Here is a 21,825-nt window from a genome sequence, read left to right as displayed (position 1 = left end):
CCTATATATTAAATAATTCTATATTCACCAGAGCCCCTCCAGCCCAGTGTTTTCCATCATTTTATGGAAGAAGCGGTGGTTGCCCCACCTCTGGAAAGGCCCAAGGCCAGGCTGGAGTAACCTGGGATAGTGGAAGGTATTCCTACCCATAGGAAAAGGATGGTCCCATCTTGACCCACCCCACTGCTTCCAAGAACAGCTCATTTGCTTTAACAACATCTTTCTGCGCAGGCTTAATTCACAACTGACCACGTGAGAAGTCTCAAAAGAATAATTTTTAGCTTTTCCAAACCATTCCTTGGCAAATATTTTAGGAGCAGCATTTCAGGGCAGCAATTTCCTGGTGGGTGATGGGAGTGCACAGGTGTGCACAAGGGCTGGCCAAAAATTCTGCTTCATTTATGTGCAAATGGTTCTGTTGTGGAGATTTCAGAGGGAAAGAAGAAAACAAGGATCCTGTATGAAATAACCCAAGTTCTTCCAATCTGAGCATGTCAGCACTGAGCAATGACAGTGAAAGCCTTAGAAAAATCACAGAATCATTGAGGTTGGAAAAGCCCTTTGAGATCAGAGTCCAACCACTCCCCCAGCACTGCCAAAGCCACCACTGACCATGTCCCCAAGTGCCACATCCAGCTACAGGGATGGGGACTCTACCGCTGCTGTGCCGGGGCGGGACAACCCTTTCCATGCAAGGTGTCCCTTAGGGCCTCCTGGCCAACAAAGCCCAAGCCCGCTGATCTGCAGATGCAGCAACCAGCACCTCCTGAGTAGCCTGACAGGCTCTTCTTCCCCATGGACACCAACCCTGGGAGAACTTGGTGGAATAGCCCACGAGGAGCCCAAACTCAGCCCAGCCCAACAAGCAATTCCCGATCTCCGAAACGAGCAGCACAATGCACTGGATTTGGAGATAAACTGAGTGACTCCTCATCCTCCTGCAGCTCCAGCTGCCACACACATCTCCACTGGCTCTCCAACAGAGCTCCCTAAATCCCTCACCCTGTGCGGTGAAGCCCTGGCTACAGCAAGCCCAGCTGAACCAACCAACCTAAAAGCCACCACAACAGAAGCTGCTGGGGACACAGGACCAACAGGGCATCACAGAGAACATGGCCAATCTCTTCCATCTCTAAACTGCCATAAATTTTCCCCACAGAAGTTCAAGATCTTCAAACCCAGAGAAGTGGCCTTAAAAAAACCCCAAACATCCAAGCAATGGCCCTGGGTTTTGTTCCATCTCAGGCGCCCATCAGGCTGACACATCCCAACACGAGAGCCCCGGGGCCAAAAGGGACACAGGGACATCCAGCTCAGCCACGGCTCCTCCTGCTCTCAGACCTCTCCCAGGAGCACAATTCCCTCCACAACCAACCTCTTCATCAGCAGGAACATTTCAGTCAGGTCTCTTTTGGGGTAAGAGCAAAAGTAGAATCCAGGAAAGGCAGATTTCTGGAGCAGCAGGAATTCTGTTCTGGGGACGTCAGGCATATTTCATGGGAAGATGTCAGCTCCTCACATTTAATGCTGACACTGTAATTTGCCCTTCAGCGAGAAGAAAGGCATGTAAGCAACACAAACCAAACTGAAATTTCCCCATTGCAAAGCATTCCTGCCAGGAATCACAATCCCAGTGTCATGTTTCTTATGCCCTTCCTTCCACAATAGCCCTCGAAGGCTGCACTTCCAAAGTTTTATTGCTCAGAATTCCTCATGCCAGAGTTCACAGAGCATCCTGGACCCTCTGGACCAGTTTCAGGCCAGTGCTTTTCTATATCAGAGTGAAATCAAAGGGAGCAGCTGGATCAGGACCAACTTTACAACTTTATTCCAAATTTTTCGTGTCAAAGTCCCCCTGTTTCTCACAAATGCACTTTTGCTTCACTCTCTAAACATACACAATCAGGACAGAGGGATTGGTGGATGAACATGTGACACAACACCCTCACAGAAATATTTATTCCCATTTAATTCCCATTTAATAACAGTTCAGACCAATCCAGCCCCAGCACAAGGGGAAGCCCAGCTGGGCTGAGGGCTGAGATGACTTTTGGGGTCTCAGGAAGGGCTGCCCTTTCCAAAGTCAATTTTCACTGCACAAGCCAAATATTTTCGTTTAGTTGTTTCTAACCCCCCTCTTCAGCAGCCTCTAAGAGCCCCACAGAAGTTAGAACTTAAAACCCTTCCAATCCCAGTGTTTTTAAAACTCTGATTCAGGCACTATCTCACCACATTTGGCCTCGCTCCAATTAACCCCTAAATGCCAAGGAGTCAAACAAAAAGCAAAAATCATTTGTTATCTCCAAACTGCATCTGCTGACAAACCCTGCAGTGGGGTTTTTGTTGCTATTGTTCTCCAGGTTTGGGCTTTTTGAGCACTTCATGATAAGAAAATTGTTCAGTAAATATGTCAGGAGCCCTTCCCTGTCAGCCGTCATCGCCTCGGGGTGTGATTGCTGCTCACAGACATCAAAATTTTTGCTATTTGCCAGATTTCAGAAAGCAAACTTGGATCCCCTGGGAGATACCTGGCTTTGCTCGTATGCACCAACAGCAGGAATTTTTAACTCCTTCAGTACCTGATCCAGCTTGAAGCCACATGGGATCTTCAGAGGGATCTGACTGAAGAGTAGCTGCCCCAAACACCCCATGAACCCATGTTAGCAGAATTATCATTTATAAATTGGGGTTTCTGCATCTTCAGAGATGGGGAAAGAAGAGTTTTGAGTCAAAAGAACACAACAGAAGCTCATGGTCAGCGAGTGGGGGGTACACCAGCCCAGGGGTCCCTGGGGGTCTTCTCCTGAACCCAACTGCACAAAACCGGGCCCAGAAAGCCTCTTTTAGGAACAAATTCTTTAATATTCCAGCCAAAATCCCCCCAGGGTAAAACATTTTAGGTACCAGAGGAGAAAAACTTGAGTTAATCTCAGTTTAATGTGACCCTCAGCAATGGGATTGCAGAGGGACCCCACAGCCCTCGTGTGAGGTGCTGCAGCCTGGAGCGGGGTGAAGATGGAGGGAAATTCCATCTCACTTCCCAACAGCCCAGTTATTGCAGAAAGCAGGAGACAAGCTGCCTGGCAGCATAGGGAGGAAAGAGTTGACAGCTCTTTGCTGCATCCAGCGTCATTTTCCTTGGCAAATCCAGGCTGTTGTTGGAAAGGCGCGCCAGACGCGGGATCGGAGCTGAGCCGGCAGGAGCAGCGCTTGGGATTTAACACTTGAAGACCTCAACTTCCCAGAGCTGCTCCTGCAGCTCCATCCCAGCCAGGACAGGGACACAGCACATCTGGAATTGTCCAAGCCCTGCAGCCATGCAGGGGAGTGCGAACGACCTGCCCAGCACCTGTGCTTGAAGTCAAATCCTGCTTTTATTGGGAATGTGCTGGCTCCATGCATTCCTGGCAGTGGCACAGAGATTCTCCTGCTCCTCTGCTGCTGAGCCTGAAATATGAAGCAGCCCCTGGGGACACAGGGGAGATGCACTGGACTGAGCCCAGAGTGCTGGATTCCATCCAAAGGATGCAGGGATTACACCAGGCAGCATTCCTGCAGGTGCTGAGCATGGAGGCTCTCCCACCTCCTAAGCAAAATCCACCCTGCCAGCAAAAGGTTGAAGTTTTTCTCTTAGTTTCAGCATCTCACCAGACACAGGGGCCAAGCTCAGCTGAGCCAGGATTAGTGCTGAGCTCCCAAGGCTCAGCTGAAGCCTTCAGTTCAAGGACTTTTCCTGCACACATTCCCTTTCCAGTGAATGAAGAACAGAATGGATTGGGTGGGACGGGACCTTAAAGCCCATCCAGTGCCACCCCTGCCATGGTCAGGGACACCTTCCACTATCCCAGGTGACTCCAAGCCCCATCCAACCTGGCCTTGGACACTTCCAGGGATGGAACAGCCACAGAATTTGTGCCAGGGCCTCACCTCCCTCACAGGAAAGAATTCCTTCTCAATATTCACTCTAAATCAACCCTCTTAGTTTAAACCCATCACCCCTTGTCCTTTCACCATCAAGTCCTGCACAGCCCAGGAATCTCTGCAGGAACCATGTTCTGAGCCAAAACAACTCCTGTCAACCACAGCAGAAAACCCCAAGATGGCAATAAAGATATTGCTCAAAAGAAGATCTAATATTCCTTTAAAATGGACAATTACCAGCTTTAAATTTTGCCTTCCTGCCCCCCTGGAAAAAAAAAAAAAATCCCGTTTTGACCTTAGAAATCTGCCAGAATTTACTCTGAGGGCACGTGGAGGTAACTCCTGATGGGCTTCCCTCCCCTCTGGATGGGATATCCCCCCTTCCCAGCAAGAGTTAACACCCCAGACAGACAGAGCAAGCACCAACAAGCCCATCCACAGCCTCGAGGCAGCCAACTACTCATTGAGTTCATTATCACTCAAAAGATACAAACAGCTGCAGTAGAAAACCCAGCTCCTCTCTTCATGCTGCACTCCAAATGCACCTCATCAGCTGCACATCCAGCGATTCCCTGTCTGATCCCATTTTTCTGTCAGAGGTTATGTTTTATGGGAAAACGTGAGAATTCAAGTTTTCCAGGCAGAGCCTTCCTGCAGCCCCAGGAACAGCAGCAACTGCAGTAAAAAAATTAAAATAACCCCCTAATTTCTCAGTCTAAGCTGTTCCATCCTCTTGGGTTGGCAACAGTTCCAGCTGCCAGCTTTAAATGCCTTATCCTATTTTCCTATCCCATGGGAAAATTAGAATAAAGTGCTGGTTAAGGGAACCAGTAGCTCAGCAACTTGTTTGCAAAGTTGAAGGAAATAATTGCTCTGAAATGATTTCCTGGATTAATTTCACTGAGCCTGGCACGTGGGGAAGACTGGAAGGATCACAAAGGTCTGTTTAGGCCATTTAGTGCCTGCCCCACAGCCCTGGCCCCACACTTCTGTGGGAAACCCAGGGAAAGCTGCTGCTGCCTTACAGATCAGAAAATATAAGGAAGAATTCAAAGATTTAGTTCTTATTAGAAAATATGAATATTATTATCAAATAAGAATGAGATTCAAAGATCTGAATTTAATTTATTTTTTTCTGGACAGGGCACTCCAATCTTCTCAACTCTCTGGGAAGGAATGCTAGAATTATCTAGTTAAAACAAGAACTAGAAAAGGGAGAAGAGACAACTGGGAAGATGCCCTGAGAAGCTGCCCCATCCCTGGAAGTGTCCAAGACCAGGCTGGAGCAATTTGGGGCAGTGGAAGGAGTCCCTGCAAATAGAAGGGGATGAGCTTTAAGGTCCCCTCCCACCCAAACCATGCTGGGATTGTGGGATTAAGGAGCACAATGGGGTCTGTCTGACACAGCATCTCCCCAAGCCTCCCACCTGCAGATAATTTACAACCATGGAGCCTGTACCTGCTCCCAGGTGGATCTGACTTCCAGCCCAGCTCAGGGAACACCTTCCCTGTCTGCCCCCTCCCTTTGTGCCTTGGGAGAGGCTGAAAGCCCAGAGGTGACAGGAATTGCAAAGAGGGATTAAAGGACAAAGGCAGCACTCAGGGACAGCACCCCGCTGGCCTGGCACACAGGGATTTAACCCCGCTGTCCCACAGGGATGGGATTTAACCCCTGGGGCACCAGCACTGGGAGCCAGGAGGGCTCTGAGCTCCCAAGGGCCATGCAAGAGGCAGCTCTGGCAGGAGGCAACTCTTCCCTGGTCCTCTCCTCCTCCATCCTGGGAGCCTCCAGCAGCTTGCAGCCATTGTGGCCACTGTCCTGCCACACCATGCAGTGACCACAGTCCCACACAGCACAAACAACCCCTGTCCTGACCACCATGGCAAAGCCACGTCACACAACAGCCACTGCCACGAAGCCACCAGCTCCCACCATGGCAAAGCCACGGAATGTGGACCCTCCACATGGACATAAACCCACACACCATGGACATGGGCCCTCACACTATGGACATCAGATCCTCCCTATGGCCATAACCTGCACACCATGGACATGGACCTTCACACCATGGAACACACCCTCCCCATGGACACGGACCCTTACATGATGGACATGGACCATCCCCATGGACATGGGCCCTCTCACCATGGAACAGCGACCCTCCCCATAGACATGGGCCCTCACACCACGGAACAGAGATCCTCCCCATGGACATGGGCCCTCTCACCATGGAACAGAGATCCTCCCCATGGAAATGGGCCCTCACACCACGGAAAAGAGATCCTCCCCATGGACATGGGCCCTCACACCATGGAAAAGAGATCCTCCCCATGGACATGGGCCCTCTCACCATGGAACAGAGATCCTCCCAATGGACATGGGCCCTCTCACCATGGAACAGAGATCCTCCCCATGGAAATGGGCCCTCACATCACGGAACAGAGATCCTCCCCATGGACATGGGCCCTCACATCACAGAACAGAGATCCTCCCCATGGACATGGGCCCTCACACCATGGAACACAGACCCTCCACACACCACACAAACCCTCCCCATGGACACAGACCCTCCCCACACGATGCCATCTCGTGTCATGCATTGCCTGCAGCTGCAAGGCCACACAACTCAACCCCACACCACGCAGTGAACTCCAATCCTGATGGGATCCTTCCAGCTCAGCACATTCTGGGATTCCACTGCAAGAGCCACCCCCAAGGAATGCACCTCAGCTCCATCCCCAGAGCTGAGGTGCAGCCAGGCAGGAGGATGCTGGCAATCCCATTTGGAAGGTGTTATAGGGCTGGCACCCCATCACTAGGGTCCTGCATCATTAGGACTTTGCACTTATAACAGAGTTTCACTGGGGCTTAGGGAAAGAGCTCGTTTCCATCCACACCCATCTGGGAGTGATTATTCCCACTGTAGTAGCATCCAGGCCCGACTGGCATCGGCACCATTAGCACACAAACCCAGAGTTTAACGAGAGAGCACTTACCACTGAAACCGCCCCATAAAGGCACTTAGCCACGGTAAAACTGCAGCCAAATCTCCCACTTAACCACGGTAAAAATCACATCAAACCTCCCTGGGATTCCGTGCTTGGGCACAATGGATCCTGACAGATTACTCCTCTTCAGGGACACGCTTCTCACTTATTGCACAGAGTTTACTCAGTGCTTCACATCCCCCAAACCCCTCACAGTCCCGTACCTTCTGCAGCCAGACACCTCTAAAAATAACATCCTCCCCAAGTGTTGAAAGATATTAAAATATAAAGCCATTAACATATAATAAGACTGGAATGAGGGCTCCGCATGCTCTGAAGCTCTCAGGGTTTGGCTTCCAGTCAAGAAAAATATATTGGATTAGTCTGAGAGCAAAATTAGGATGGTGTGCAGTTTAATTAGCATTACAAGACACTACATGTGTATGGGAGAGCAGGGAAGATTTATGTTATTATGTGGTAAGAGAAATAATGTTAAAAGGTTAAAATAACATGGGGTTGATATGGCACTATTTACTCTGGGGTTAAGGGGAAGATAACTTTGGAATGCCACTGAATGTTGTTAAAAACCCAAGTTCAAGGATTTGCCAGGGAATTCATCGAAAAATTGTGGAAAAACCCTGCAATTTGGTCATGGGTCAGTCAAACACTTACTCTGGCAACAATATTCTCCATCAAGGAACTCAGTTAATGCTGACAAAACATCCTGGTCCTCACATAAAGTCACAAGTTTTTCTCCTTCATGGAATGAGCAGAAAATAGAAAACAAAACCCCAGTTCAGCAATGGAGGAGGCTAGAGGGGCAGAGGGAAAGGCACCTTTGCAGCACCATAAATCTGAGAATAAGGACTTTGGGAAGGTCCTGAGGGAGTTGAAGGTGTCCCTGCCTGCGGCAGAGAGATTGGACTCGATGGCCTTGAGAGGTCCCTTCCATCCCAAACCCTTCTGTGATTCCACAACTCCCAAAGACCAGCCAGGCTGCTCCCACCACAGGAATTCACCCCACAGCACCTCCAGCCATTGGGGAAAGCTCATACTGTATTGAATTTCCCAAAGGATGCAACACATCCCAGCCACTGCCAGGCTCCTGCCACTCTGCAGCATCTCAACAGGAGCAGTTCTGGATTCAGGCCAGATTGTGCATGGAATATTCACAGGCACAGCAGCAGGAATAGAGAATTTGAGTTGTGAATGAAGGTAACCAGAGCCTGACATTTGCCACAGAGCTCTGCAGGCTCCCTTTATTGCCCCCTGAGAGCTTCTTCCAGCTACAAGCAGCACCACAAAGTGGAGTTTGAGGGAAAACCCACTGTGATGGCACATCCCTAATCACCACCTTCCCTCTGCACACACCCAGCCTTTCCCCAACCTGGGAGCAGAGCCACGAAATCCCAACACACAGGCCCTGAGCAGGGATTGAAAGGTCAGAGCCCACAGGAGCCATGTGGGGCTGCTTTCAGAGGAGGCTGGAGAGGCATTTCCAACAGGAGCTCTGCTCAAAGCTTTCAGCACATTGGGCAGGTTTCAGCTGGGATGCAGGAGCCAGACACGGGGATGAAGATGCATGGATGAGCCACAGGTATGCTCAGGGTGGGAGAAGCCTCTGGAGCAGCTTCCAGACCGTTACAGCCTTTGTGCCAGGCACATCAAGAGCTGCCTCTTACTCTGGAGCCAGAATTTAAAAAAAATGAAAAAAAACCTGCAATTTCACACTGGTGAAGGAAAAGAAAGGAAGAAATTCTTCCCTGTGAGGGTGGGCAGGCCCTGGCACAGGGTGCTCAGAGAAGCTGTGGCTGCCTGTGGATCCCTGGAAGTGTCCAAGCCCAGGTTGGACAGGGCTTGGAGCAACCTGGGCCAGTGGAAGCTGCCCCTGCCCATGGCAGGGGTGGCACTGAATGACCATTAAGGTCCCTTCCAGCCCAAAGTACTCCATGAAAGCAAGGATCGGGATGTGGGCACTGCTCCAAAGTGGGAACATCCCTTGTTAGAAAGGTGAGAAGTGGAGACAGAGATCAGACACCTTGGCACCGGGAAGGTGAAATGCCAGTCAGCAAATTGCTGCTCAGCACATATTTTTGGATGACTCAGCACCTCCCCTCCTTCCCCCCACCAGCTGCAAGCGCCTCCACAATTAGTTTGACAAAAACGATGGCTTTTGATCCCATTCCCGGGCTTTGGAAGTTTTAATCCCCAGCTTGGGACACTCTCAGGGCACACATTTCACCCAGCATTGGCCAAAGAACAAGTTTTGGCAGAAATGTGGCAGCACACGGATTTGGCTGGAGAACAAGCAAGGGAATGATGCTCTGCACAACTCAAATATTGCAAGGATGATTTTTTGACAGCAAAATATGATTTAATTTAGGCACAAAATCCTCTAAAGGGACACAGTGACCTGATGTGGATCTCTACAAGCCAGACAGAACCCCTCTCCCATCCCACAGCACACCCATCCAGAGAGATTATTTGGATTTTATTGGTGGAGCCAAGGCTCCACCACTCCCCAAACCCTCTCTCACACCTCCAAGCCACTGAAGAGTCAATGAATTAAAGCAGCTCTAACAAACTCCTCATCTCGCAGCCAGCGCGGTGATGCAACACCCGGCGGGTTCTGGGACAAAGATGTGGAACTACAATGCCTCAACCTCTGCCATGAAAATCTGCCCTTCCATCCCAAATGAGTTACATATTTGGATACCCTGTGAGATAGGGAAGCAGGGCGTTATCGAGCTGCCAAATCTCACTCCTGTCATGAGGTCATTTCTGGCACGGGGCCAGGTGAGGTTTGGGCCAAAATCTCAGCACTGACCATCGCTCCCCGTCCTTCCCCCCACGCTCCTCTTCCTCCTGCCTCAGGTCAGGAAGGGGGGAGGGGGGAAATAAAATAATTTAAAAATAAAGAAAAAAGGGTCAGGAATGGGAGTATCTTTTGGGTTTAAATCGGTTTGTACAATCACAACACACACAGCACTCGGCCTCTTCACCGAGGAGACCTCAGCAGCTGAAGGATATTTGAGGGCTCACAGCACTGTGAACATTGGTCCCCTCCAAATGAACTCTGACCATGGTCCTCAGGAGAGAAATGTCACTGATCACACCGCTTGAATTAATTATTTAGTAATTTCAGCCCAATTTATGCAAGCATCACATGTGTGGGATCAAACTTTGGGTTTATCAGCAGCACAGCTTGGAAGGGCTGCTGGGAACACCACAAGTACCCCAAAGCTGGACAGTAACTTTCTAAACAAAGCTGTTTGCAAACCTCTCATTTCACTGCTTTAATCACAGAAGGGATGCACTCACAGCACCCCAGGACATCCAAACTGCTTGTTTTCAGCTGCAAAGCAGAAAAATCAGCAAGAAACGGGTGAGCAGCACCACTACAAATCCCATTAATCACACGTAGTCACAGCAGCCGTTCCCAACCGGAGCAGCTTGGGACGCTCAGCCTTCTTTCCCCATGTCCCTACTACCAGCAACCTTTCTCTGCAACCCAACTGCTTCAATGTGCCCCAAAGAGTATTTCATCTCAAGCCTGACAGGCCAGATGTAGAATAAAGAAATAAATAATTAGCGTTACCTTATCTGGAGTCCGTCAGCTGCAGCGAGCGACGCTCGGAGCTCCGTCCGAATCCAGAGACAAATTATCTAACGCTGTAATTTATGAATGCCTCAAGTATTTGCCCTGGTATTTCATTATACGCTCGCTGCAAAGAAGAGCTCGAAAAACTAAACAGATCCAGCACGATAACACGAAAGGCACTCCAGCCGCGCGCTATTCCAAGGCAACCCAGGAATCCCAGCACGACATCAAACCGCTCCGGCTCGCTCTGTGTTGACACTGCTGGAGAGGCAGCGAGGGCAGAGCGATGACCCGGGAGCTCGGCTTCCCTCCGCTTCAACGCTGGACTTGGATTTATTATGGGAAGCTGCGGGACCCAGGCAGCGAAGGAAGCGCAAGCCCGGCTTTCCCGGGGGCAGCCGAGGCCGGCGCGGCGGAACGGCTCCCGCTGCCAAGTGGGAGGAAGAGTTCCAAACTCGCCGCTTTATCAAGCTATTTTTGTCCTTCCCCCCACGCACTGATAACCAGCAAGGCGAGGACCGCCGGGGTGCCGAGGCAGGGCTTGGCATCTCCCCCGAAACCCCGCTGCGACTCCGCGGCAAAGCCACCCGGCACCTTGGGGGAGCGGGCCATCCGTTCCGGAGGCTCGGAGGGGAGGAAACTCCTTCCTCCAGCTTATCCTGCTCGCAGCAGCGAGGTTTCGTGCCTGGAAAAAATGAGCTAAGTTTGCGAGCGGAGGCCCCAGCTCCGTTCCGGCTCTCCCAGAGGCTCTCGGGACAGGCGACCCCCCCAAGGGCTGGGGACACCGGCGGGGACAACCGGGAGGCTGCTGCCCACCTGTCCTGCACAGGCTGAGCAGCTGCTGCGGGGGGACACCGAGGCATCACCCAAAAGATGATGCACCTGGGCTGGGAGAGGAGTGCAATCAGGAACACAGCGCAGGAGGAAGGAGGGGAGCGAGCGGAGGCCGTGCGGGACCGGGACCCAGCGCGCACGGCGGGTGCCAGGCCGAGCCGTGCGGGGCTCCCCGGCAGCAGCACCCCGCGCCCGGGGGCACCCCGCAAGGGCAGGGGCAAAATCGCTGCGCCCGGCCAAGGCTGGGCTGTCGGGACATACGGCGAGTCTGTCGCGACAGGGAAACTGCGAGCAGCAGGTGGAACACAGGCGGCCCGGCAGCCCGTCACCCCCAGCCCAGAGGAGCTCCCCCCGCACTTCACCCCGCACCGCGAGCTGGGGCTTTCCCCCCTTTTTCCACCAAACTCCCCCGAGGAGCCGCTCCGAAGCGCCCCGGGGCGCGGCCCCCAGGCGCGGGGATGGAGCCGGGGGATGGCCCCGAGCAGCGCGGAGCCCCCGCGGTCCCCCCGCCCGCGGCCGGACCCACCTGCTGGCGCCGCTCCGCGCCCTCGGCCGCGCGCTGCGGGCGGCCCCCGGCCGGGGCTCCGGGCGCTGCTGCCGTCCCGTCCCGGCGCGGCGGGGCCGCGGGCTGCGGGCCGCGGTCGCGGCGGAGCTCGGAGCGCAGCTCCAGGTAACAGCCCAGGGTCAGGACGTGCAGCGCCAGCGACAGCGCGAAGAAGCCGAGGAAGAGCCGCCAGCTGCCGCCGCCGCCGCAGGCGCAGCCGCGGGGAGCCGGCGCCGCCGCCCTGCGCTCCGCGCCCATGGTGCGCTCGGGCGGAGCGGCGCGGAGCGGCCCCAGCGCTGCTGCTCCCGGGGCGCGCCGGGCACCGCGGGCTGCGCGGCCGGGCCGCCAGCGCCCCGCCAGGGGGCGGGGCCCGGCTGGGAGGGGCGGGCCTCGGCAGCGGCAGCACCGCCTCAGCGTCCGGCCGGGGGGCGGGGCCTGGGCAGGGCAGGGGCGGAGTCTGTGCAGAGGCGGCGCCACCGCGGGGCGGGGTCATGTAAATTAGAGGGCGGGGTCAGGATGGGCTGGAGCCGCGCCCCGCTGAGATCCCGATCCCTTATCCCTAATTTCTATCCCCGTCACTGTCCCGGTACGACCAGGCGCGGTGATGGGTGAGCCCCTGCCCAGTGCGGTTCAGGAGGGCCCAGACCCGCTTCCTATCCCAGTCCCAATCCCGGTCCTCATCCACATCCCAGTCCCGGCCGACATCCCCATCCCAGTCCCGGTGCGGATGGAGTCGATCCCGGCCCCGGTGCCCGCAGTCGAGCACGGGGTGCCCAGGGCCGTGTGAGTGTTCTCCAGCTTCTCCAGCTTTTTAAAGGTTGATTGTCACTGCTGGAAACTAATGGAAGCTAGAAAACAGCCTGGGAAAGAGTAAACCAGGGAGGGGAGTGGATTTGGAGATGGAAGCATGGTATCGAATCACACCTGGTTGGGTTTGGAAGGACCTTAAAGCTCATCAAAAGGAGTTGGCAAAGTCTGTGCTGGCTCTATTTCCAATCAGGGGGTTTCATTGATAACGAGGGGGATAATGAGATGATTAAGGTGCTGTGTGATGCTCACAGGCTGCCAGTGAATTTGAATTGAGAAATTAGAGATGTTCTGAACAAACTCGAGAGGTGGCCTGAAGAGAATAGGATGTGATTTGGAAAAGTAAAAGGAAACACAGGATTAAATAAGAGGTGTTAATGGCTGCAGAGGAGGTGGCACTGCAGAGGAGGATTCCAGCTGGTTTTGGAGGATCACATTAAGCAGAGTGGGTCAGCAGTGCTGGGAGATGTCAGAGCCATCTCCAGGCAGGGCCAGCACCAAGGACTGTCCCTGGGATGGGTCCTAGTGAGCCCCACTGGGTGGGCTCCGAGAGCTGGGTGGTCCCGTGCCAGGTCTGTGCTCCCAGACCTGGGGGCAGGGTGAGTTTCCCACGAGGCTGTCCCTTCCATGAGAAACCCTTCCAAGCCCTGGAACACACCGTCTGAGAATTTGTGGGGTCTTCATGACACAGATCACAGCCAGAAAGAATCCCACGGTGGCCTTGTCCTGCCTTTGGGGAGGAGGACAACCTTTTCCAGCCCTTCCTGGCCTTGTTTTCCTGCAGTAGGGTTTTTTTTTCCTATAAGTCCTGTGTCATAGACATGAAATTCCATGACAGTCTCTGTTTTCATTTAAGAAAGAAATGTTTCCCTAATATTTGGGAAGAGCAAAACTGGAAGCATCAAGCACTGCCAACCTCAGCAACTGAGGAGCAAAAAGCAAATAAGCACAAATGAACCCTCTGTTCAAAACCCTGCAATTATTTTAGGAACATTTATAATTATTTGAGTGCTTGGTGTTGTTACTGTTTTTCATAGAATCACAGAATACTCTGAGTTGGAAGGGACCCGCAAGGATCATCAAGACCAACTCCTGCACCACCAAAATCCTGTTTCCCAATATGACAATCCCAATCCCACATGGACCTACCCACACCTGCAGCAGCCTCATCCCATTTTCCAGAGTCATTTAGGTCACTTTGAAGGTGAATTTTAGAGGTCAGGTCAGCCTGGGGCTGGGTCAGGGGGAAGATGTGAGCTCTCCATTCCTGCCTTGATCTCATCAGGGATTTCTGCCTCCTAGAGCTGACCAGCATCCCACTAATTAAAAAGGAATCCCAGGTGATGATGGAATTAAAACATAATTAATAAGTGGGATCCTCACACCTGGACCAGTCGAGCCCCACAGCCCATGGTTCCAATTTCTCCATGATTTTGTTTTAATTCCTCTTGTTCTGAGCACTCCCTCCTCTTCCTCTGCCATCCCTGAAAAACTTCATTACATGGATGAAGAACCTCACAAGTTTAAGTTGTTCTTTGTATCCTGCCTGTGCTCCAAGAGTCCTGGTCCAGGAGAAGCAAGAGCCAGAGGGTGGGGAGGATGCAGAAGGGACAGGGATCCCTGATGCTCTGGATGGGAAAATAAAGAGCAGTTGAGAGGGTCCTGAGGAGGGTGGGCAGAGGCTGTAGAGGAGGAGAACACACAGGGGACATGTCTGGAAGGACTTTTTCTCTTGATTCCCAAGCTTGCTGTGTTTTTTCCAGCATTGCCTTCCCATCCCAGCAGGATTTAACCACAGGTGGGAGGAAGCTGCTGCAGCTTAGGAGCTCTCCCTTCCCTTTGGAAGGGGTACAGCTCTGCACAGCACAGGTGGCAGGTCTGAGTGCCTCTCTCCATGTGAATTCCACAGATCAGGGAATCTCTGAGTGATGTAAAGCAGTTTTGAGCCCATTTCCCATTTACATTTTGGCAGCAGCTGCAATTCCTGCAGCGGCTGCAGAGTCAGTTTAACATGTGTGACCTAAAAGCTTTGGAATTCCTGACTTTCTTTTGAGGAAAGCCATCCCTTGCTCTCTCAGTGATGTTCTCAACAACATGAGTACAATAAAGTCTCCTAAAACCTGAAATCCTGGCACTCCAACTGCACATCCACGGGTGTTTACAAGCCCTTAGGAAGGAAAATCCAGATTTTATGGAGCCTCCATGCAGCACTGCAGTCTCAATTCCTCTTCCTCAGTGAGATCTAAGATGTTCCATACAATCTGCTTTGCTCAAGACTGTTTTTTCAGTAACTGTGAGCTCTGTCCATGCAGGAAAGGTAATTGTGTCCAACTGCTTCCATAGGGGCAGGGATTGAGCAACATGTTCATCTTAGAAGAGCAAGATGTACTAAGGAATCACATTCATGCCTTTTTTCCTAGCTCTGCCAGGGACTCTTCCAAGATTTTCCCTCTCAAGGCATTGCAGTATCTCTGATCATTCATCTCTCCCTCCATGACTTCTCACAATGAACACTGTGTTGCTCAGAGAAGCTGTGTGTGCTCCATCCCTGGAAGTGCCCAAGGCCAGGATGGAGGGAGCTTGGACCAGCCTGGGACAGAGGAAGGTGTCCCTGCCCATGGCACAGGGTAGGATGGGCTTTTTACAAGAAGAGGGGAAAAAAAAAAAAAGCTGTATTGACTCTTGCTGGGTTTATTTTCACATTTCCCCCTGCACTGCTGACTTTTGAGGAGCAGCAGCACATTGACACCTCATTTTCCTGCCTGGATCAGGCTTTGCTGTGTTTTGAAGGAAGATGAGGCCTGGCAGCCTCATGATTCCATCCCAGAGCACACAGGAGGAGGTTTGGCCAAGGAGGCCAACTTCAGCCTAAACACAACTTCTTGCAGAGGGGGTGAGGAAGATGCTGCTCTTGGTTCTGTTGTATGTTTATTTATATGTTATTTGGTGATAATGAGAAGCAAATGTTAGGGATCTATTCAGTTCTTAAACTTTTATAGACTCATTGTCTTGATTTTCAACTGTGCAGCCGTCTCCGAGCCCCTGCCTCCCCCGGAATGGTGGCAGTGCCGTCGGTGACCAGGCTCAGCTGTGCTCTTACTCATCGTGGCTGGAACAATGATATTCCACACCACGTTATTCAACCTCCCTGGTGCCTCCTGGCCCCCTCATCCCGATCCCCTCCTCGGCTCCCACATCCCGGGTCAGCGCCAGAGCCGGCCAAGGCATTGTCCTGGGGGTGCCACTTTGGGGCTGTGCTGGTGCCAGGGAAAGAGGATACGATCTGTGCCTGGAGGAGCAGACGTGATCCATGAAAGATGCTCTGCCAGAGAGCCCAGAGCCCGCTCTGCCCCTCACCAAAAGGCAGGGAAAAGGAGGAGAAGGGAAAGGGGGAGCTGCACCCATAACACTGAGCCTGACCGCAGCGAGGGAGATGCTCTCCCTGCCCCTTGGCAAGGATTGCTCCAGCCTTCCTGGTGCCATGATCTTGTTGGGCCCTAGGTTGGACTCAGTGATCTCTGAGGTCTTTTCCAACTTCATGGATTCTGTGCTTTTCCAGGCCTGTTTGCCCAGGAGCACAGCTCTGGCTTTGGGGCTGCTTGGTGAAAAGGTTCCACCCCACAGAGCCACACCCTGTCCAGGTGGGACCCCCTCAAACAGAGCCCTCCCCACACGAACCATGACTGCTCTCACAGCACAAGGGTTTGCAGCAGCTTTGCCACACCCTAAGAGCCCTTCCAGTGCCTAAAGGAGCTCCAGGAGAGCTGGAAAGGGACTTTGGACAAAGGATTGAGGACACAGGGAACAGCTTCCCACTGCCAGAAGTACGTGGGATTAGCACCCTGTTGTGGGCATAAGAAACTGGAACCTCAGTGCCACCACTGGTGTCTTCTCCAGGCAGGGGGAATTCTGACAGGAGAGCTCCTGGAAATCCCCTGCCTCAGATTTGTGGCCCACGTGCCCATTTCAGCCTCTTTGGCTTTTGCTTCTCTCTCTATAGAGATATAAATTCCATGGATAATGATTTGAGCCTAAAGATGCAATTTCTGCATTAAGAGAGACAAATGTAAAGTGACTAAAATCCCTTGCAGATGAAGCAGGGCCACAGTTCCAGTCCCACTATAGAATCCCAGGATGGTTTGTGTTGGAAGGGACCTTAAAACTCATCCCATCCCACCCCCTGTCATGGGCAAGGACAGCTTCCACTAGCCCAGGGTGCTCCAAGCCCTGTCCAGCCTGGCCTAGGGCACTGCCAGGGATACAGGAGCAGCCACAGCCTCTCTGGGCATCCTGTGCCAGGGGAGAATTTCTTCCCAAAGTCATATTTAACTCTGCCCTCTGTCAGGTTGAAGCCATAATCCCTTTTCCTGCCACTCCAGACCCTTTTCCAAATCTCAGTTCTGGCCTGAACTCGAACTTTCGAGTATTTTGGGTAAGGCAGGGCGAGTCCAGCATTAAGAACTGAAGCCCTGGCTTTAAAAGGGTAAATCCAAGGAATTCATATCAAAGCAGGAACAGTCATAAGGAGAACATATGGAAGTGTCTTTTTCTGCTCACAGTGATTGGAAACTGCATGCCCAGGCCCTGATCCAGCTACAGGACCCCACATCCGGGGCTTAGTTTCCAGGTGACCTGGGATTTCAGCGATTTCCAGCCTTGGGATTGCTAATGTGAGATGACAGCAATAACCAGGGAAGGAAAACCCCACGTGTTTGTTCTTCCCAGCATGCCAGCACTTGTGGATTTAAGCGAGGAGAAAGATCACAAGGCTCAGACAGAATATCCTCCAGAACACAGCCCTAAAGCAGCAATTTCCTCTGCGGAGCCCATGTGAGATCAAGGCAGGATAAAGCACTCCATGTGAGCCTGGCTGAGGGGATTTGGGAAGGGGCAGGAGCCATTTGTTGGGGATGGAATAGTAAAGATTAAATTGGGTGTTACAGAGGGACCTTTCCAGAGGGAACAGCTCCAGCTCCATTTGCCTTCACCTCTCCTCCATGAGAAGACTCCTGGCTTTGGGAACGCAGCATTCCTAAGCTAAACCTGCTGATAGGAACATGTGCATTTCATCTCAGAATGAATAAAAAAATGTTTGAAAAACAGCAAACCCTGTAATTTTGGTGAGGAATAATTCCCAGGCGATTGGAGGCAACGCGCGCTGGGATGGAAGAGCCCATTCCTCTGGATCAAGGGGATGGAAACATCTGCTTTATCTTACTGAGATCTGAAGAGGTAAGAGCTGACAGTTCTTTGTGGGAATCTTTGCTATCTCATTGTATATCTAAATTACATTAATTGATGTCCAACATTGATGTTTTGGGTAATTCTCGTGGATCTCACAACCTTCTGTTTCAAATTCACAGTCTTCCACCACTCAAACTATTATTATTTTTACCAGTCCCAAGGGTGTGCTGGAGTCTCTTTGGTACAAATTAGAAAGGCTTTTATGAAAAACTCACAGTTTATGGAACAGAGGTTCCCGTTGGCTTCCTGACCCCGAGGTAGTGACAGCTCCCACCGGAGCCTCACCCACAGCAGGGGTTTTAGCACCGATCCCAACGCGGCCCGGGAGCTGACATGGGGTGAGGAACTGCAGTAATTTCCTCCAAGAGGGACAAAAAAAGCCTAATGTTGACAAGTTTATGAGTGCAAACATGTCAGGAGATCTCCTGGCAGTGAGGCTTTGCTCCAAGCCTGCGCTGGGCTTACCTGGGGCTGGTTGTTCACCTGGGCTGGGCTCTGAGCCCAGAGAAGGGATTTGGGGGAAGACAGAACCCATTCTGCAAGGAACAAGAGTCGGGTAGAAATGACCCAAAGATCCCAACCCAAATAATTCTATTTAAAAAACCCCAAACTCGATGAGTTTTGGAGAAAGGATCAAGCAACACAGCAGAGAGAGAGAAGAGAGTGATAGGAAGATGCTGAGACTGGAGGAAGAAGAGTCACAGGATCCCCGGATTTCCTGAGGTGGAAGGGACCCACAGGATCATCCAGTCCAAGTCCTGGCCCTGCACAGACCCCCCAACAATCCCATCCTGTGCCTGGGAGAGTTGTCCAAACACCTCTGGCAGCCTTGGGGCTGTGTCCATTCCCTGGGGAGCCCTTCCAGTGCCCAACATCCTCTGGGGGAAGAACCTTTCTCTAAAATCCAACCTGAACCTGCCCTGACATCTCCAGCCATTCCCTGGGTGCTGTCCCTGGTCACAGAGAGCAGAGATCAGAGCTGACTGTGAGCCCTTGGAAAGGTGACACTGTGAGTGTGAAGGGTAAGCAGGAAACCAGGGGGAGGTGGAGGCAGCAAACCCTTCCTCTTGCCCATCAAGGGCTTCTCTTCACTGCAATTAAAGTTGGATTAATAACAACATGGATTTTTCAGTGGGGAAAACACAACAGTGAAACCTTGATCTTCCTCAGGTTCCAAAACAGATCCAAGGCCCTGATCCAAAGGAGAAATCAGGGGAAGCAGAACAAGGGAAAAAGAAATTACCAGTGAAAACCATCTGGCTCACAGCATCCATGGAAATCCATACAAACCCACCTTCCACAGCCCCTCCAGGCTCTGCTGGGGCAAAGGGGGCTGGAATGAAAAATTAATTGTAAGCTGTTACTTAACACAGATTTTGAGACAAAAAGAAGAGAACAAAGGAATCCTTCAGGCAAAAAATGTGGAAAATGACAATCATTAATAACGTCAACTCCTCACTCCAGGATTTTCATCAGTTGGCTGAGGTGGCATCACATTGTCAAGTCACAAAAGCCGTAAACACACCCAAAAAACCTGATTGATGCCAGAAAAATAAATGCAGAACTCACCAACGTCAGGAGCTTCAGTTGGAATGCATCCAGAATGTCCAGACTTGGAAAGGCCTGAAATCATCCTGGAGTTTCCTAGTAGGTGGAAAACACCTGAAACTGCATTCCTGAGAGGAGGAATCCTCTCTTCAGAATTCTTAATCTCCCATGGCCAAGTGTTGGTGTGAAAAACAAGGATCTCAAGCACATATTTAGATCCTTGTTTCTGGATTTCCATGAAGCCCAAGTTCTCCCCTGCTCAGGGAGGATGGAGAAGATGCAGGAGGTCTGAAATTGTTCAGAAACACACATTTGAAAAGGATCCTTTTCCTTTTTGATAACCCAGAAAGCAGGAGCTGGTGTGCCATCTAATAAACTATAAATAAAGACATAAAAGAAGAATTCCTAATCCCCATCCAAGAAGGGCTGAGGTTCAAAACCCAGACCCCACCCAGGACTTCAGCATCTGGAGTGTCCCATCTCACACCTCAAAACATTCCCAGGCCTGGACTTTGATTTGGGTCTGCAGCCCTTTGTGTTGTTTTCTCGGGGGCGCAGCATTTTCCAGGCTCTTTCCAGCAGAATTCTTTCCATGCTGCCCATCACACTTTTTATGGAGTCACGAGGCAAATTTACAGCTGAGAAACTTCTCCCTGGCCCCACGCTGCCTCCCAGCTTTGATGTGCACAGCCCTATAGCCATGAAAATTCACATCCACTTAACTCAAATCCCTCCTAATCAAATCCTTGGGAATCAGCACGTTCCTGGGTGGATTTGCAGCTGCTGCAGCAGTTTGGGCACCACGTGGCCACCAAAACCCTTCCCTGGGAGCTCAGGAGTGGCATCACTGCTCCCCCAAGCACCCAGGAGAATGAGAGAGTGCAGTGGGGTTGTCAGGAGACATCTTGCAAGCAGCATTCCCAAAGGAAAAGGCCCCAAATACCCTCCTGAAAAAGCTGATGCTGCAACCCAGCACTGCAGGACCCTTTCATGCAGTTCCTAAAGCCCAGCTGGGGCCCAGAGCTCTCAAATTGGGGCAGTTTAGGGTGCACCCAGGAGGAATCATTCTGGAACTGGTAATCACCCGGGCTGCTGTAACTGCCTGCAGCAGGACAACCTGGGGCACCTGAGGCTTCCTGGGGACAGGCTCTAGTGGGTGCTTTCCTCTCTGGGGGGACAAACACCTCTTCCATCCTCTCTGGGCAACCTGTGCCAGGGCCCCACCACCCTCACAGCCAGGAATTCCTTCCCAATATCCCATCCATCCCTGCCCTCTGGCAGTGGGAAGCCATTCCCTTTGTCCTGTCCCTCCATCCCTTGTCCCAAGTCTCTCTCCAGCTCTCCTGGAGCCCCCTTAGGCTCTGGAAGAGGCTCTGAGGTCTCCCTGGAGCTTTCTCTTCTCCAGGTGAGCACCCCAGCTCACCCAGCCTGGTCCCAGAAGGACTCCAGCCCTTGGAGCTGCTCCGTGAGCTCCTCTGAACTTGCTCCAGCAGCTCCAGGTCCTTCTGATTTTGGGGTTCCAGAGTCTGAGGCTCTGAGTTTGGGGTTCCAGAGTGTGGTCTCACCTGAGCAAGGCAGAGAGACAGAACCCCCCTTCCTGCTGCCCCCACTGAGGAAGTTCAGGCCCCTCATTACCACCCCCAGCCCCTCTCACTGTGACCCACCAGCCCCCTAAATTCCCCCTCCTGCACCCCCAGCTCTGTGCCTTAGCTCTCCAGCACAGCTGGTGCCTCCTCCCTTTGCCTCCTGCACCAATCTGGTTTTTTAAAACCACTTATTTCCATCCCCATGTTATTTCTTCCCCTTTTCCTGGTTTTCTTTCCAAACAGAGTGTTTCCAGCTTGGGATGGGGATGGCCACAGTGTAACTCCAGAGCTTTGTCCCGTGGCCTTTCCCAGCCTGGCACGCAGCGCTCAATTTGGAGCGCGGTGTCCTCGCTCTGTTCCATGCCGAGCTCTGTTGTCCAGAGGAATTAATTCCAGATTATGTGTGGGTGTGGACTTCAGCTGGGCAAAATTTGGATACCCTGGTTGAGTCATTATTGTCTGATGAATCTCTTGGTGACAGCCTTCGCCCCTATTGTTCTGAGGTGAGCCCCGTGGCAAGAAATGTGAAAGCAAGAAACAAAAGAATATAAAGAAAGGTTACGAAATCAAATTCAGTTAAGGCAGGGTTATTGTCCCTCCATCCCGCCTCTCTGGCCTCCAGTTGGGATTGGATTTGGCAGGAAAACAACCCTCATGGGACAGTGGCTGGGGTTTAGAGCAGGTTCTGGGGGGAGCCCGACCCCGTGGGACCTTGGTGGCCCCAGTGACACAGCAGAGACAGGGAGGAGGAG

At 52.0% G+C, this 21,825-nt stretch overlaps 1 protein-coding gene across 2 annotated transcripts in view; it reads right to left on the bottom strand.

Moving 5' to 3' along the window:
* Nucleotides 1-12,192, bottom strand: part of EDA (ectodysplasin A) — a 58,905-nt gene extending 46,713 nt beyond the window's left edge. The window contains exon 1 of one of the 2 annotated variants that reach the window (XM_059859350.1): nucleotides 11,871-12,192. In XM_059859350.1, coding sequence (XP_059715333.1) covers nucleotides 11,871-12,146 — 276 coding nt within the window. In that variant the 5' untranslated portion in view covers nucleotides 12,147-12,192. The remainder of the gene's footprint in view (nucleotides 1-11,870) is intronic. The other variant, XM_059859351.1, reaches the window with a different exon arrangement.
* Between the last annotated feature and the right edge of the window lie 9,633 nt (nucleotides 12,193-21,825).

Source organism: Haemorhous mexicanus, chromosome 14 (genome assembly GCF_027477595.1).
Source record: "Haemorhous mexicanus isolate bHaeMex1 chromosome 14, bHaeMex1.pri, whole genome shotgun sequence".
NCBI lineage: Eukaryota > Metazoa > Chordata > Aves > Passeriformes > Fringillidae > Haemorhous > Haemorhous mexicanus.
This window is presented reverse-complemented; position numbering and strand designations above follow the sequence as displayed.